The sequence below is a fragment of the Sus scrofa genome, chromosome 4 (assembly GCF_000003025.6).
Source record: "Sus scrofa isolate TJ Tabasco breed Duroc chromosome 4, Sscrofa11.1, whole genome shotgun sequence".
In the NCBI taxonomy this organism is placed as follows: domain Eukaryota; kingdom Metazoa; phylum Chordata; class Mammalia; order Artiodactyla; family Suidae; genus Sus; species Sus scrofa.
This window is the reverse complement of record NC_010446.5, coordinates 37,350,763-37,368,026: the sequence shown is the minus strand read 5'-3', so window position 1 is coordinate 37,368,026 and position 17,264 is coordinate 37,350,763. Positions and strand designations below refer to the sequence as shown.

The 17,264-nt window shown below is 35.7% G+C and overlaps 1 protein-coding gene across 11 annotated transcripts in view; it reads left to right on the top strand.

The window, feature by feature from the left end:
- VPS13B (vacuolar protein sorting 13 homolog B) overlaps positions 1-17,264 on the top strand; it is a 735,231-nt gene that overhangs the window by 453,133 nt on the left and 264,834 nt on the right. For all 11 annotated transcript variants that reach the window (XM_021090606.1, XM_021090607.1, XM_021090603.1 and 8 more), the window contains one exon: positions 1,517-1,660. In XM_021090606.1, the coding sequence (XP_020946265.1) occupies positions 1,517-1,660 (144 nt within the window). The remainder of the gene's footprint in view (positions 1-1,516; positions 1,661-17,264) is intronic.

Sequence of the window (17,264 nt, the reverse complement as noted above, 5' to 3'; positions counted from 1 at the left end):
TAAGTTGATAAAGGTTTACATTCTTATCTGAATTTAAAAAAAATAATATTGTACGTGTTATCTTATTTGATTTTTATAATAGCCCTATGGGGAAGGCATGGTATCTTGAATATCCACAAAAGGTATATAAAAAGTAAGTCTGCTAGTATCTTTGAGCAACACAATTAGTTTAAAATACACAAATATATTCCTTTCATCATTAATTGAGGAATAAGAGTTCTGTGGCGCAGAGGACACGAATCTGACTAGGACCCATCTGGTTTGGATTCGATCCCTGGCCTCACTCAGTGGGTTCAGGATCCAGCATTGCCATGAGCTGTGGTGTAGGTTGCAGATGCGGCTCGGATCTGGTGTTGCTGTGGCTCTGGCGTAGGTTGGCAGCAACAGCTCCAATTAGACCCCTAGCCTGGGAACCTCCATATGCCATTTGTGCGGCCCTAAAAAGACAAGAGACCAAAAAAAAAAAAAAAAAGAGTTCTAACTATAATAAGTAAATACTAGAAACTTTTGGAGGGAAAGGTTATTTAAGTAAAAAGGTGGGGGGGATCATTTCCGACATGCTGTTCTTTATGGCTTTATTAAAAGCTACTCTAAGCTGTGTAGTTTGTAGTTGGAACCCTCGTAAACTCCTTAAATCCATTCTCTTGGATGACACTAACAAGAAGAAGGTTTGTTGGACGTTTCCAAGCATTTGAACATTGTCCACATGTGCTTCATGACAGGAGGCAGGGCTTCTGCTTATTAAGTGAAACTTCTGGATTGTTTTTCATTTCAGTTTTCCTTCCCTGAGTCTTCCAACAGTGAATGTTCAAGTGGCTCAGTGATGCAGAATGGCACCAGTTAAGTAGCGGACATCTACCTGATGCTGCCAAGATTTTAGCAGTTTAGAAAAATGAAATTAATTGGTCTAGCTCTCTTTGGCTTCTGCACTCCATTTTGTTATAAATCATCTGGAGAGTGTCCTTTAGAGAATACTCTGACCACACCACTTGTGACTGTAATTGCCTGCCTGTAGTTGCCCGTTTACGTCTGTCTGCCCACCTAGATTATAACCTTCTCAAGAGCAGATTGTCCTTCAAGGCCAACCTGACTCCCTCTGATGTTCCTAGCACTTGAATGTGGGGTATAATACTTAGGAGATGCTCAGTAAATATTTGTTGGTTTGAATGGATGTACAAATTTATGCTAAAGAATTATACCATCACCGACATATTGCAACAGTGTATGAAAAAGCCAAATGTACATGAAATAGTGAAAAAATTCTTACTGTTGGTTTGTTTCCCTGTAACTAACACAAGGCATAGTGCACAGGAGGCTCTCATAAATATTTATTAAATTAATCCATTAAAGTTATGTCAAGAGGCTCACCATTTCTGCAATTCTCATTAACATTGGAACTGGAGTCCCAGGAGAATTTATCAACATTGTGTAGAGTTCAAATAAGAAAGAATGATAAATTATCATCTAATGGCTATCATGTTTCTTTATCTGTATTCAACCTTTTTTTCTCCTTTAGGAGATTTTAGTGTGTGGCCATTCCTTGGAAGTGAATATAACCACAAACCTGGACTTCTTCCTAAGTGTGGCTCAAGTTCAACTCTTACATCAGTTAATAGTAGCAAATATGACTGGACTGGCACCATCAAGCAAAGCCACAGAGGTAACTATTACCTGATTTTGATTAGGCCTTCTGCGTTTGTGCCAGCATTACATTCATAATAGGAAAACAATTAAATTAAATGCTTTATGCTTATTCTATATTTAATTTTATTCAAAACATGGTCATAAATCATTTGGGAATGGTGTTCTTTATTTTTGAAATTTCTTTGGTCTCTTTTCCTGTAATTTATCATATACCTTTGCACAATTGCTGTGGCCCAGCCTCAGAAAAGCCTCTGTAAAAAACATGATTTTATTACCTTGCTGTAGTTTTTAAAGTATGATGCACAAAACCTGGTATAGCTTTTACTTACTGAGATCCATTACAGGGCTGAGGCCTTTTTTGGAAGTGAACTTTGTAAGAGTACTATGGGAATATCTTCAGTAAATAACTTCTAAAGCATTCGTTTCCCATGCTCAGTGAAGAATGGACACAATCAAAAAACTTGAATGCCTGCCTAGAATTTTAATTTTGATCCAGTGTTCATTGGAAGCCTGCATTGTAACCACAAAGCATGTCAGCATGAAACAAAGCTGCTTGTTAGATGCTTCTCAAGATATTTTTCTTTGCTTTTTTGTTTCCATACTTCTATAACCATATCTGTACTTAGAATAAATCTTTGATAAAAGCGCCAGTGGAAAAAACTGTTTATCTATGAAAAAGGCATTGCTTTTACCTTTGTTGTGTGTTATGCAGAAGGCTCTCAGTGCAATTTATTAAGAAGGACAGGAAGGAAGAGGTACTCACCGAGAGCCACCTGATGCTAAGGAGGTGTGCCAGGTAGTTTCATGTAGGTTAACTCCTATGTTCAAGCATGTTACTACAACCACTCCGAGGTAGATGTGAGCATTATCACCATTGTACAGATTAGGATGCTGGGGCTCAGAGGCAGTAAGTGACCTGCCTGAGATCATACACACATAAGTAAAAAATGGTGGATCTGAGGTTTTAAACTAAATCTTTCAAGTCAGTGCTTTTTTCAGTCTGCCAATTTGGTGTACTATAACTGTTACATTAGTCTCAATCACCTTTATCTTTAAAGATTTAAAAATTATAAATTTTTTAATTTTCATAGTTAAAGATTCTCTAACTAGATCATCTTTTACCACCCATGATTTTTTAAAAGGACTATAGAGCTATATACTCTTCAAAATATTGATTCTTTTTACATATATATGTGTGTGTTTATGTATATATCAAGAAGGAAGGGATGTATATATAGTTTTGTCCTCACCCATGGCATATGGAAGTTCCTGGGCCAGGGATTGAACCTACACAACAGCAGAGAACTGAGTCACTGCAGTGACAATGCTGGATCCTTAACCTACTGAACTACAAGGGAACCATTCCCCAATATATTTTAGACAATCCATGAGAATATAATTATATGATATAAAAACAAGCAGATCAAAAATATTTCCCCTTGACATCCTCAATGAAATCCTTGAAGCAAGTTGGGTTGGAAACAAATTCCTATATTATTTGTGCCAATTTTAGGGATCTGTCATGTCAATGAAATCTATATCACATATTTCTGATATGTTTTAGGAATTTATAGAACTTAGCAAATTGATTGCTACTTACCTACCTACTTCTGATGCCTATTAGTAGGATCTGATTTCAGTAAATAAGGCACACTCAGGGTTAGACGGCTAGCAACTCATACCTGAGTGTTAAGTCATTCATTATAGTTCCATAAACAAACTAGAATTGTTTGGCTGTTTTAAAATTGTGTCTGTGCCCCTTTATCCTTCTTGGACATTATATTAAAATTACAGACCCGAGTTATCTGATGGCTCAGCAGGTTAAGGATCTGGTGTTGTCACCACTGCAGCTTGGCTCACTGCTGTCTCATGGGTCTGATCCCTGGCCCAGGAACTTCTGCAAGAGACAGGCATGGCTAAAAAATAAAAACCTTTAAACAATGCAGGCAGTATACAGAAATAAAGTAAAAAAAAAAAAAGAATACACTGAAGAATGATCTAGTTGGTAAACTTTATTTTATGTATGTTCTACCACAATTGAAAAAAGGAAAAAAAAAAACGCTCTCGTCAGGGAGGACAGTTTGGACAGTTTGGTCCATTAAGGACCTCATTGTTTATCTACTCCAAATGCAATACTTTGCATCTACTAGCCCCAAACTCCCAGTCCATCATAATCCCTCCCCCTCCCCCTTGGCAACCACAAGTCTTTTCTCCATGTCCATGACTTTGCTTCTTTTCTGTAGATAGGTTTATTTGTGCCATATATTAGATTCCAGATATAAGTAATATCGTATGGTATTTGTATTTCTCCTTCTGACTCAATTCACTTAGTATGAGATTCTCTAGTTCCATCTGTGTTGCTACAAATGGCATTATTTTGTTCTTTTATATGGCTGAGTAGCAATCCATTGAATATATGTACCACACCGTCTTAATCCATTTATCCTCCAGTGAACATGTAAGTTGTTTCATGTCTTGTCTGTTGTAAATAGTGCTGCAATGAACAAAGAAGTACATGTATCTTTTTCAATGAAAGTTTTCTGAAGATATATTCCCTGGAGTGGGATTGCTGAGTCACATGGTATTTCCTTCTATATTTAGTTTTCTGAGGTACCTCCATGGTGTTTTCCATAGTGGTTGTACCCATTTACCTTCCCACCAACATTGTAGGAGGGTTCGCTTTTCTCCACACCCTCTTTAGCATTTGTTATTTGTAGATTTACTTATAATGACCATTCTGACTGGTGTGAGAATGGCCATCATAGTACTTTTGTTTTGCATTTCTTTAATAAGAACTGATGTTGAGCATTTTTTCATGGACCTTTTGGCCATCTCTAATGTCTTCTTTGGAGAAATGTCTATTCAGGTCTTCACCCACTTTTCAGTGGGTTATTTGTGTGTGTGTGGTTTTTTTTAATGTTTCGTATTGGTTTTATTTATTTATTTTTTATATATAATGATTTTTATTTTTTTCCATTATAGCTGCTTTACAGTGTTCTGTCAATTTTCTGCTGTACAGCAATGGTGACCCAGTTACACATACATGTATATATTCTTTTTTCTCACATTATCATGCACCATCACAAGTGATTAGATACAGTTCCCAGTGCTACACAGCAGGATCTCATTGCTAATCCATTCCAAAGGCAATAGTTTGCATCTATTAACCCCAAGCTCCCAGTCCATTGTAATCCCTCCCCCTTCCCCTTGGCAACCACAAGTCTATTCTCCAAGTCCATGATTTTCTTTTCTGTGGAAAGGTTAATTTGTGCCCTAAATAGATTCCAGATATAAGTGATATCATATGGTATTTGTCTTTCTCTTTCTCACTTACTTCACTCAGGATGAGGGTCTCTAGTTCCATCCGTGTTGCGGGAAATGGCATGATTTTGTTCTTTTTTTTATGGCTGAGTAGTATTCTATTCTAATGTATGTGTGTATATATATATATACACACACAGACATCATCTGAAGCCAGTCATCTGTCAATGGACATTTAGGTTGTTTCCATGTCTTGGCTATAGTGAATAGTGCTGCAGTGAACATGCAGTGCATGTGTCTTTTTTAAGGAATGTGTTGTCCAGATATATGCCCAAGAGTGGGATTTCTGGGTCATATATGGTAGTTCTATATATAGTTTTCTAGGGTACCTCCATACTGTTCTCCATAGTGGTTATACCAGCTTACATTCCCATCAACAGTGTAGGAGGGTTCCCTTTTCTCCACACCCCCTCCAGTATTTGTTACTTGTGGACTTGTTATTGATGGCCATTCTGACTGGTGTGAGGTGGTATCTCATGGTAGTTTTGACTGGCATTTCTCTAATAATCAGGGATGTTGAGCATTTTTTCATGTGCTTGTTGGCCATCTGTATATCTTCCTTGGAGAAATGTCTATTCAGATCTTTTGCCCATTTTTCACTTGGGTTGTTGGCTTTTTTGTATAAGTTGCTCGTATATTTTAGAGATTAAGCCCTTGTCAGTTGCATCATTTGAAACTATTTTCTCCCATTCTGTAAGTCATCTTTTTGTTTTCTTTATGTTTTCCATTGCCGTGCAAAAGCTTGTAGATTTGGTTAGGTCCCATTGGTTTATTTTTGCTTTTATTTCTGTTGCTTTGGGAGACTGACCTGAGAAAACATTTGTAAGGTTGATGTCAGAGCATGTTTTGCCTATATTCTCTTCCAGGAGTTTGATGGTGTCTTGTCTTATATTTAAGTCCTTAAGCCATTTTGAGTTTATTTTTGTGCATGGTGTGAGGGTGTGTTCTAATTTCATTGATTTACATGTAGCTGTCAAGGTTTCCCAGCAATACTTACTGAAAAGACTGTCTTTTTCTCATTTTATGTTCTTGCCTCCTTCGTCAAAGATTAATTGACCACAGGCGTCTGGGTTTATTTCTGGGTTCTCTCTTCTGTTCCATTGGTCTGTATGTCTGTTTAGGTACCAGTACCACACTGTCTTGATGTCTATGTCTTTGTAATATTGCCTGAAGTCTGGGAGAGTTATGCCTGCTCCTTGGTTTTTGTTCCTCAGAATTGCTTTGTCAATTCTTGGTCTTATGTGGTTCCATATACATTTTTGGATTGTTTGTTCTAGTTCTGTGAAAAATGTCATGGGTAATGGGATAGGGATTGCATTGAATCTGTAGATTGCTTTGGGTAGTATGGCCATTTTTACAATATTAATTTTTCCAACCCAGGAGCATGGAATATCTTTCCATTTCTTTACATCATTAATTTCCTTGATTAATGTTGTATAGTTCTCAGCGTATAAGTCTTCCACCTCCTTGGTCAGCTGTATTCCTAGGTATTTGATTTTTTGGGGTGCAATGTTAAAAGGAATTTTTGTATTCCTTTTCTAATATTTCATTGTCAGTATACAGAAATGCAACTGATTTCTGAATGTTAATCTTACATCCTGCTACTTTGCTGAATTTATTAATCAGTTCAAGTAGTTTTGGGGTTGAGTCCTTAGGGTTTTCTATGTATAGCATCATGTCATCTGCATACAGTGCCAGTTTTACCTCTTCTCTTCCTATTTGGATGCCTTTTATTTCTATTGTTTGTCTGATTGCTGTGGCTAGGACTTCCCATACTATGTTGAATAACAGTGGTGAGAGTGAACATCCTTTTCTTGTTCCAGATTTTAGTGGGAAGGCTTTCAGCTTTTCTCCATTGAGTACTGTATTTGCTGTGGGCTTGTCATAAATGGCTTTGCTTATGTTAAGGTATGTTCCTTCTATACCCAGTTTGGTAAGGGTTTTGATCATGAATGGATGTTGGACTTTGTCAGATGTTTTTTCTGCATCTATTGAGATGATCATGTGCTTTTTGACTTTTCTTTTGTTAATGTGGTGTATGACGTTGATTGGTTCACGTATGTTGAATCATCCTTGTGCACCTGGAATGAATCCCACCTGGTCATGGTGTATGATCTCTTTTATATGTTGTTGGATTCGGTTGGCTACAGTTTTGTTGAGAATTTTTGCATCTACATTCATCAAAGATATTGGCCAATAGTTTTCTTTTTTGGTGGTATCTTTGTCTGGTTTTGGAGTTAGAATGATAGTGGTGCCATAGAATGTCTTTGGGAGTGTTCCTTCTTTAACCTTTTGAAAAAGTTTAAGGAGCATGGGTATAAGTTCCTTTTTGTATGTTTCGTAGAATTCACCTGTGAAGCCATCTGGTCCTGGACTTTTATTTGTAGGGAGTGTTTTTATGACATTCAATTTCATTTCTAGTGATAGGTCTGTTCAGTTGATCTATTTCTTCTTGATTCAGTTTTGGTAGGCTGTAAGTCTCTAAAAAGTTGTCCATTTCTTCTAGGTTGTCAAACTTGTTAGCATACAATTGTTCATAGTATTCTCTCGTGGTTTTTTTTTTTTTTTTTTTTTTTTTTTTTTTGTATTTCTGTAGTATCCGTTGTGACTTCTCCCTTTTCATTTCTTATTTTGTTTATTGGGTTTTTTCTCTCCTCTTGTTGGTGAGTCTAGCCATAGGTTTGTCAGTTTTGCTTACCTTTTCAAAGAACCAGCTCTTGGTTTGATTGTTTTATTTGTTGTTTTTTTAAATCCTGATTTTATTGATTTCCTCTTTCATCTTCATGATTTCTTTCCTTCTGCTGACTTTAGGTTTTGTTTGTTCTTTTTCTTTTTCTTACTTTTTTTTTTTTTTCTTTTTGTCTTTTTGCCTTTTTTAGGACCACTCCTGTGACATATGGAGGTTCCCAGGCTAGGGGTCAAATCAGAGCTGTAGCCACCAGCCTGCGCCAGAGCCACAGCAGCCCGGGAGCTGAGCCGTGTCTGCGACCTACAACACAGCTCACAGTAACACCAGATTCTTAACCCACTGAGCAAGGCCAGGGATCGAACCCACAACCTCATGGTAACTAGTTGGATTCGTTAACCACTGAGCCACAACGGGAACTCCATGTGTTCTTTTTCTAATTTATTTAGGTGGTGGGTTAATTTGTGGATTTGAGATTTTTCTTCTTTTTTGAGGTAGGCCTGTATTGCTATGAATTTACCTCCAAGAACAGTTTTTGCAGCATCCCATAGATTGTGAATGTTGGTGTTATCATTATCATTTGTCTCAAGTTATTTTTTTGATTTCCTAATTGACCCATTAGTTTTTTTAGTAGCATGTTGTTTAGTCTCCATTTAGTCAATTTTTTCTCATTTCTTTTCCTGTGGTTGATTTCTAGTTTCATGCCATTGTTGTCAGGGAAGGTACTTGGAATAATTTCTATAATCTTAAATTTATTGAGGTTATTTTTGTTTCCCAGTATGTGGTCAGTCCTTGACAGCATTCCATGTGCACTTGAAAAGAATGTATATTGTAATGTCCTGAAAAATGTCATTAAGTCTAAGTTTTTTGTTGTGTCATTTAGGATCTCTGTTACCTTATTTTTTCTGTCTAGAGGATCTGTCCATTGATGTGAGTGGGGTGATAAAGTCTCCTATTATTGTGTTCCCATCAGTTTCTTCTTTTATGTCTGTTAGTATTTATTATATATATTTGGGTGCTCCTATATTAGGGGCATGTATATTGATGAGTGTAATATCCTCTTCTTGAAATGATACTTTATCATTAGTGCCCTTCTTTGTCTTCCTTTATGGCCTTCGATTTAAAGTCTATTTTGTCTGATAGGTATATTACAACTCCCACTTCCTGTCTTTTGTATTCACATGAAATATCTTTTTCTATCTCTTAACTTTGAATTTATATGTGTCCTTTGCCCTAAGATGAGTCTCTTGCAGGCAGCATATTGCAGGCTTTTGTTTTTTTAATCCAGTTTGCCACTCTGTCTTTTGATTTTTGATTTTGTCCATTTTGATTTGATTGATTCAGTCCATTGCCCTTTAAGGTAATTATTGATAAGTATATATTTATTGCCCCCCCCCCCCTTTTTAAGAGCTTCACCCTTGGCATATGGAAGTTCCCAGGCTAGGGGTCAAATCGGACCTACAGCTGCCAGCCTATGCCATAGCCACAGCAATGTTGGATCTGAGCTGCGTCTGAGACATACACCATAGCTCACAGCAATTCCGGATTCGTAACTTACTGAGTGAAACCAGGGATAGAACTCATATTCCCAAGAATCCTAGTTGGGTTCATTAACCACTGAGCCATGAAGGGAACTCCTTTATTGCTATTTTTAAACCTTGTTTTCCTGTTGACTCTGTTCTTCCTTTTTTTGTTTTTTTGTTGTTGTATCATTTCCTTTTATTTTGTGTTTGTGTCCTCTTCAGTTTTTGTGTATGTATTGTTTGGTTTCGATTTGTAATTGCCCTGTTTTCAAGTGTATTAACCCATTCCTATATCTGCTTGCTTTAGACTGATAGTTATATATGTTCAAATGCATTCTTAAAAAAAAAAAAAAAAAGATCTGGATTTTCTTACTTTCCTTCTCCACACTTTATGATTTTAATGTCCCATTTTAACTTCTTCATGTTTATCCTTTTGCTGTTCCTTGTGTTTATTGTCACTTTTACAATAGGGTTTTTTTTTTTTTTCTTTTTAGATCTGTATAATGGTTTAGTTAAGTGATTACTTTCCAGTTGTGATTTACTCCATTCTATTTCTTCTTACTTCTTTTTTATTTAGAGAAGCCCTTTCAGTATTTCCTTTAGAATGGGTTTAGTGTTCCTGTACTCTTTTAGTTCTTGTTTGTTAGAGAAATTCTTTATTTCCCGTTCTATTTCAAATGATATTCTTGCTGGGTAGCATATCTTAGGCTGTATCTTACTGTTGAGTTCTAAGAGTTCTTTGTATGTTTTAGATAACATTTCTTTCTCAGATGTGTCTATTTGAAAGTATTTCCTCCCAATCTATTGCTTGTTTTTTAATTTTCTTGATACTATCTTTCACAGAGCAGTTTTTGAATTTAAATAAAATTTAGGTTATCAGTTGTATCTTTCATTGATCACATCTTTGGTGTTGTATCTAAAAAGGCATCCATATCCTCAGGATCATCTAGGTTTTTTCCTATGTTATCAACTAAGAGTATTATAGTTTTGTGTTTTACATTTAAGCCTATTGTCCATTTCGAGTTAACTTTTGTGAAGCAGGTAAGGTATTAGTGTAGATTCATTATTTTACATTTGTATGCCCAGTTGTTTCAACACCACTTGTTGCAGAAACTGTCTTTGTTTCATTGTATTCCCTTTATTCCTCTGTCAAAGATCATTTGACCATAGTAAAGGGGGCTGCTTCTGGACTGTCTATTAGGTTCCATTGATCTCTTTGTTTATTTTGCCCATTTTACACTGTCCTGAGTATTGTAACTTTATAGTGAGTCTTGAAGTCCAACAACAAGTTGTCCAATTTTGTTCTTTTCCTTCAATATTGTATGGGCTATTCTGGGTATTTTGCCTCTTCATATAAACTTTAGAATCTGTTTTCCAGTATCCATTAACTTCCTGGGATTTTGACTGAGATTGCTTTGAATTCATAGATCAAGTTGGGAAGAAGCGACAGTTTGACAATGTTGAGTATTCCTATCCAAGAACATGAATATCCCTCCATTTATTTGGTTCTTCTTTTTTTTTTTTTTTTCCCCACTGTACAGCAAGGGGGTCAGGTTATCCTTACATGTATACATTACAATTACATTTTTTTCCCCACCCTTTCTTCTGTTGCAACATGAGTATCTAGACAAAGTTCTCAATGCTATTCAGCAGGATCACCTTGTAAATCTATTCTAAGTTGTGTCTGATAAGCCCAAGCTCCCGATCCCTCCCACTCCCTCCCCCTCCCATCAGGCAGCCACAAGTCTCTTCTCCAAGTCCATGATTTTCTTTTCTGTGGAGATGTTCATTTGTGCTGGATATTGGATTCCAGTTATGAGTGATATCATATGATATTTGTCTTTGTCTTTCTGGCTCATTTCACTCAGGATGAGATTCTCTAGTTCCATCCATGTTGCTGCAAATGGCGTTATGTCATTCTTTTTTATGGCTGAGTAGTATTCCATTGTGTACATATACCACTTCTTCCGAATCCAATCATCTGTCGATGGACATTTGGGTTGTTTCCATGTCCTGGCTATTGTGAATAGTGCTGCAATGAACATGTGGGTGCACGTGTCTATTTTAAGTAGAGTTTTGTCCGGATATATGCCCAAAAGTGGGATTGCAGGGTCATATGGAAGTTCTATGTATAGATTTCTAAGGTATCTCCACACTGTTCTCCATAGTGGCTGTACCAGTTTCCATTCCCACCAACAGTGCAGGAGGGTTCCCTTTTCTCCACAGCCCCTTCAGCACTTGTTATTTGTGGATTTATTAATGATGGCCATTCTGACTGGTGTGAGGTGATATCTCATGGTAGTTTTGATTTGCATTTCTCTTATAATCAGCGATGTTGAGCATTTTTTCATGTGTTTGCTGGCCATCTGTATATCTTCTTTGGAGAAATGTCTATTCAGGTCTTTTGCCCATTTTTCCATTGATTGATTGGCTTTTTTGCTGTTGGGTTGTATAAGTTGTTTATATATTCTAGAGATTAAGCCCTTGTCAGTTGTATCATTTGAAACTATTTTCTCCCATTCTGAAAGTTGTCTTTTTGTTTTCTTTTGGGTTTCCTTTGCGTGGTTCTTCTTTGATTTTGGTCAACAGTGTTTTTGTAGTTTCGCTTACATGAATCTTGTTTGTTTCATTAGATTTATATCTAAGAATTTCATTTTTCTGTGTACTAATATAAATGGTCATGTATTTTTAATTTCAAATTTCACCTCTTGATTTGTATATAGGAAAGCAAGTGACTTTCTTTTTTTCTTTTTTTTTGTCTTTTTTTGCTATTTCTTTGGGTCGCTTCCGCAGCATATGAAGGTTCCCAGGCTAGGGGTCTAATCGGAGCTGTAGCCACTGGCCTACACCAGAGCCACAGCAACGCGGGATCCGAGCCGCGTCTGCAACCTACACCACAGCTCACGGCAACGCCGGATTGTTAACCCACTGAGCAAGGGCAGGGACTGAACCTGCAACCTCGTGGTTCCTAGTCGGATTCGTTAACCACTGTGCCACGACGGGAACTCCTCCTGACTTTCTATATTTACCTTGTATCCTGCCAACTGGCTATAATTGCTTATTTGTTCAAAGAGTTTTTGTATTTTTTATGTTTATGATAATTCTTAGGATTTCTTTCTTACTAACCCATCCATGTAACATCAGTTTTAACTATATTTATTATGTTGTACGTTAAATTCCTAGGATTTCTTTATCTTATAACTAGAAATTTGTACCTTTTGCTTACCTTCATAAGATTTTTATTTTTGAAATATAATTGAGCTACAACACTATGCTAGTTCCTTTACAAAATATGGCGATTCAATATTTATACATTTCAAAATGATCACCATAATTCTGGTTACATTATTTCACCATACAAAGATATCACATTTATTGACTATACCCCCCCCACTTTGTATTTGATACCCTTTACTCATTGATTTTGCATTTGGAGGTTTCTACCTCTTAATCTCCCTCACCTCCTTCTTTCCCTCCTCACCTCTCTCCCCTCTGATAACCACTTGTTTGTTTTCTATAACTTTGATTCTTTTTCTGTTTTGTTACTGTGTGTGTGTGTGTGTGTGTTTTTTTTTTTTTTTTTTTTTTTTTTAGTTTGCTCACATAGGTGAAATTACACAGTATTTGTCTTTCTCTGTCTGACTTATTTCATTTAGCATAATACTGTCTCGTTCCATCCATGTTCTTGCACATGACAAGATTTCATTCTTTTTATGTCTGAATAATATTCCTTTGTCTGGTATGTGTGTGTGGGACACATAATTAAAATATTTAATTTATCCAGTAATGTATTGTTGGGAAATTAGGCTGCTTCCGTATCTTGGCCATTGTAAACAATGCTGCAGTGAACATAGAGGTGCATATATCCTTTCTAATTAGTGATTTTGTTTTCCTCAGATAAATAACTGGGAGTAGAATTTCTGGAACATATAGTAATTCTTTTTTAATTTTTGGAGGAACCTGCATACTGTTTTCTAATATGGCTTACCAATTTACAAAGGAGTAAACATGAGGGTTCCCTTTTCAACACATCCTCATCAACACTTTCATTTATGTCTTTTTGATAATAACCATTCTGACAGATGTGAGATGTTGTCTTATTTTGGTTTTCGTTTGCATTTCCCTGATAATTAATGATATTGAGGATCTTTACATGTGCCTGTTGGCCATCTCTATGTCCTCCCTGGGAAAATGTCTACTTAGATCTTGTGCCCATTTTTAATTGGATTTTTTTTATGTTGAATTTGTATGAGTTCTGTATATATTTTGGATATTAACCTCTTATCACACATATCATTTACAGATATCTTCTCTCATTCACTTGGTGGTCTTTCCTTTTGTTGATAATTTCCTTACCTCTGAAGGAGTTCCCATCATTGCACAGCATTTAACGAATTTTACTAGCATCGATGAGGAAGCACGTTCAATCCCTGGTCTTGCTCAGTGGGTTAAGGATCCAGCATTGCTATGAGCTGTGGTTGCAGACCACTTGGATCCTGCATTGCTGTGACTGTGGAATAGGCCAGCAGCTACAGTCCAGTTTGACCTCTAGCCTGGGAACCTCCATATGCCCATGGGTGTGGCCCTAAAAAGAAAAAGAAAAAAAAAAAGGAAATGTATTACAGTTTTTATGTAGTCCCATTTGTTTATTTTTGCTTTTGTTGCCCTTGCCTGAGTAGGCATATCCAAAAAAATTGCAAAAAATGATCTCAGAGAGCATAGTGCCTAGGTTTTCTTCCAGAAATTTTATGGCTTAAGGTCTTATATTTAACTTTTAATTCATTTTGTATTTATTTTGGTGCATGGTATGATAGAGTAGTACAATATGTATACTTTTATTTCCTTTTTTAAGAAAAATTTTTATTAAGTATAGTTGATTTACAGCATTCTGCCATTTTCTGCTGTACAGCAAAGTGACCCAACGATCATGCATATAAATACTTCTTTTTTAATATAATTTCCCTCATGGAAACCTCCTAGGAGATTGGATATATTTCACTGTGCTGTACAGTAGGACCTTATTGTTTATTCATTCTAAATGTAGTAGTTTTTTCTTGCCCTACTGTATTAACAAGGATTTGCAGTATGTTATTGAAAAATACTGGTTAGAGAGGATATCCTTTGCCTTCTACCTGGTCATAGTGAGAAAGGTCCAAGTTTCTCACTGTAGGTGTCATTGTAAGTAGTGTGTATCAAGTTGAGGAAGTTACCCTCTATTCCTAACTTACTGAGGTTTTATTAGGAATGGATTTGAATTTTGTCAAATGTTTTTTCTGCATCCTTTGGATATGATCATGCGATTTTTTTCTTTTTCAGTCTCTTGATGTGACAAATTACCTTGAATGATTTTTGAATATTAAATCAGCCTTGTATACCTGGAATAAGTCCCACTTTGTCATGGTATATAATTCTTTTTTAACATTGTTGCATTCCATTTGCTAGTATCTTGTTGAAGATCATTACATATATGTTTATGAGAGATATTGGTCTATAGGTTCCTTTACCTTTCATATCTTCGTCTAGTTTTGTGTTTAGGGTAATCCTCGCCTCATAGAATGAATTAGGAAATATTTCTTCTGCATCTGTCCTCTGAAAGATTGTAAAGAATTGGTATAATTTCTTCCTTAAATGTTCGGTAGAATTTACCAGTGACCCATCTAGGCCTGATGCTTTCTGTTTTGGAAGGTTATTAATTATTGATGAAATTTATTAATATATATAGGTCTATTCACATCCTCTCTTCCTTCTTGTATTAGTTTTATTAGATTCTGTCTTTCTAGGGATTGGTTCATTTCCTCGAAATTGTTATCAAGTTTGTGCACATAGACTTTTTCATAGTATTCCTGTATTATTCTTTTAATTTCCATAGGATCTGTTGGTATGTCCCCTCTTTCATTTCTGACATTAATAATTTGATTCCTCTCTCTTGGTGATTTTTGAGGGGTCTTGCAGGCGTGGCATGTGGTTAATTTATTTTGTTAGATTTTTTAGTTAGCCTGGCTAGAGGCTTATCTGTATTACTGATCTTTTTAAGGAATCAACTTTTGATTTTATTTATTGGATTTCCTATTTTCAATTTCATTGATCTCTGTTCCAATTGTTATTTCTTTTGTTCTGCTTACTTTTCAAGATGTTAATATTTTTAGACAATCTTTCATGAGGTTTCATTTGAAACATTAATTTCAGAAATTATTCAGGAATGTGAAAAGGGGATTTTGTTACTAGAGAGACATATCTACACTATAAACAAAGGGAATGAAAGATGGAGAGCTCTTTAGAAATATAATTGAAAATGGCTGAGCAGTCTTATTGCTAGAACCAATGTTTAATATCAATTTTAATTAGATATGCAATTAACATATATGAAAACTTTCAAGTATATAGCTGAAAGAGAAGCACTTTAGGTAATAAAATGATTATCCACTGGTTTAAGCAAGTTGCCTCCCATATTGATTGAAACTTTTCCATTATTTTTGCTCTAAAAATGTACTGATTGCTTAGTGATTAAGTAGCCTGTATTTGTACTCTGATTACAGGGGTTCCTTCAAATGTTATGTTTTAGTTCCATGACTGCTGGTTCCTAGAATATTCAGTTTCTTCATTTTAAATTTCTCTTTTTTTGTTTCTCTATACATGTTATTGACAGGCTGAGAAAGTACATAAAAAAATAAACATTTGGTATTCAAAAAACCAAAATTCATTCCATATTGCAAAGTACATGTCCTTCTATATTCCATTCTGTAGTTCCTCTCTTTATGATAACATCTGGCTCTGTGTGGTACATGAGGAATGTTATTTGGGTTTCTTACATCCTACTTCCCTGCGATTTACATGAGGTAGAAGTTAACCTCCTAGATAGCTTCATAGTTGAATCTAAATGTACAATTCTAATTTTTCTCCGACAATAGAACCCCACTACTCATCCTTGATATCTTTCTTAATGTTTAGCAGGGCTAGGGTGATTGACACAATTGGTTTACTCTTTAGAAGATTCTTTTTCTTCTTATAATGTGATCTAAGTCCCATAAAAGCCCAATTATATAAAAGTCGTTATTAGTAATATAATAATAACATTCCTCCACAAATTAGCAAGGGAGATAGTTTAGTTACATGTACCAGTAAGTATCAGGAAACTTTTGAAAAGGAATGTGAATAAACAAAGAGTTAAAGAATTTTAATTTGTGTAAGTGTATGTATGGGCTAATAATGCAAGCCATTTTTATACAATAATTTTTAAAAAAATAAAAATCATTGTAAATGTTCCTAAAGATATTGGTATTATGGACATTTTAAGGAATTGTTAAAAAATAAATCAAATACTGCTTTTTTTAACATTTTATTCTGGTTGCAGTCACACACACACACACACACACACACGTACACACACACACAAAACCATAAGAAAAGATAATTTTTATCACATTTTAAAGTAGTATAGTGATTTGGGATTCCCATAGTGGTATAGCAGAAATGAATCCAACTAGGAACCATGAGGTTGCAGGTTCGATCCCTGGCCTCTCTCAGTGGGTTAATGATTCGGCATTGCCATGAGCTGTGGTGTAGGCCACAAAAGTGGCTTGGATCCTGCATGGCTGTGTCTGTGGTGTAGGCTGACAGCTACAGCTCCAGTTTGATCCCTAGCCTGGGAACCTCCATATGCCATGGGTGCAGCCCTAAAAAGCAAATAAATAAATAAAGTAGTACAGTGATTTAAACTGAAATGAAAACTGTCTAACCTATCTAAAAGCTATAAAATTATAAGCTATCTAGATAAGATACTGAAACTAGCTTGTTTGCTTGGAATGGATTATTTTTTATAATGTGATGTTATTTTTAGCTAAGTAATGCATGAATTTTAACAACCACATGTTGTTAAATATATTAAAATAGTGTCACTACCCTTATATCCTTATCTCATCCTGCTTAGTCATTTTACTTCTGTAAGCCGTTCCTTCTAGTACTTATCTCCATATTTTTTAATAAAATGGATAGACTATCGTCTCTTGATTTACTTATTTTCGTATTTTCTGTTCACTTGCTATTTACTGTAGATGAGGATTTCATCTTTTACACTTCTTTTCCAGTCTTAC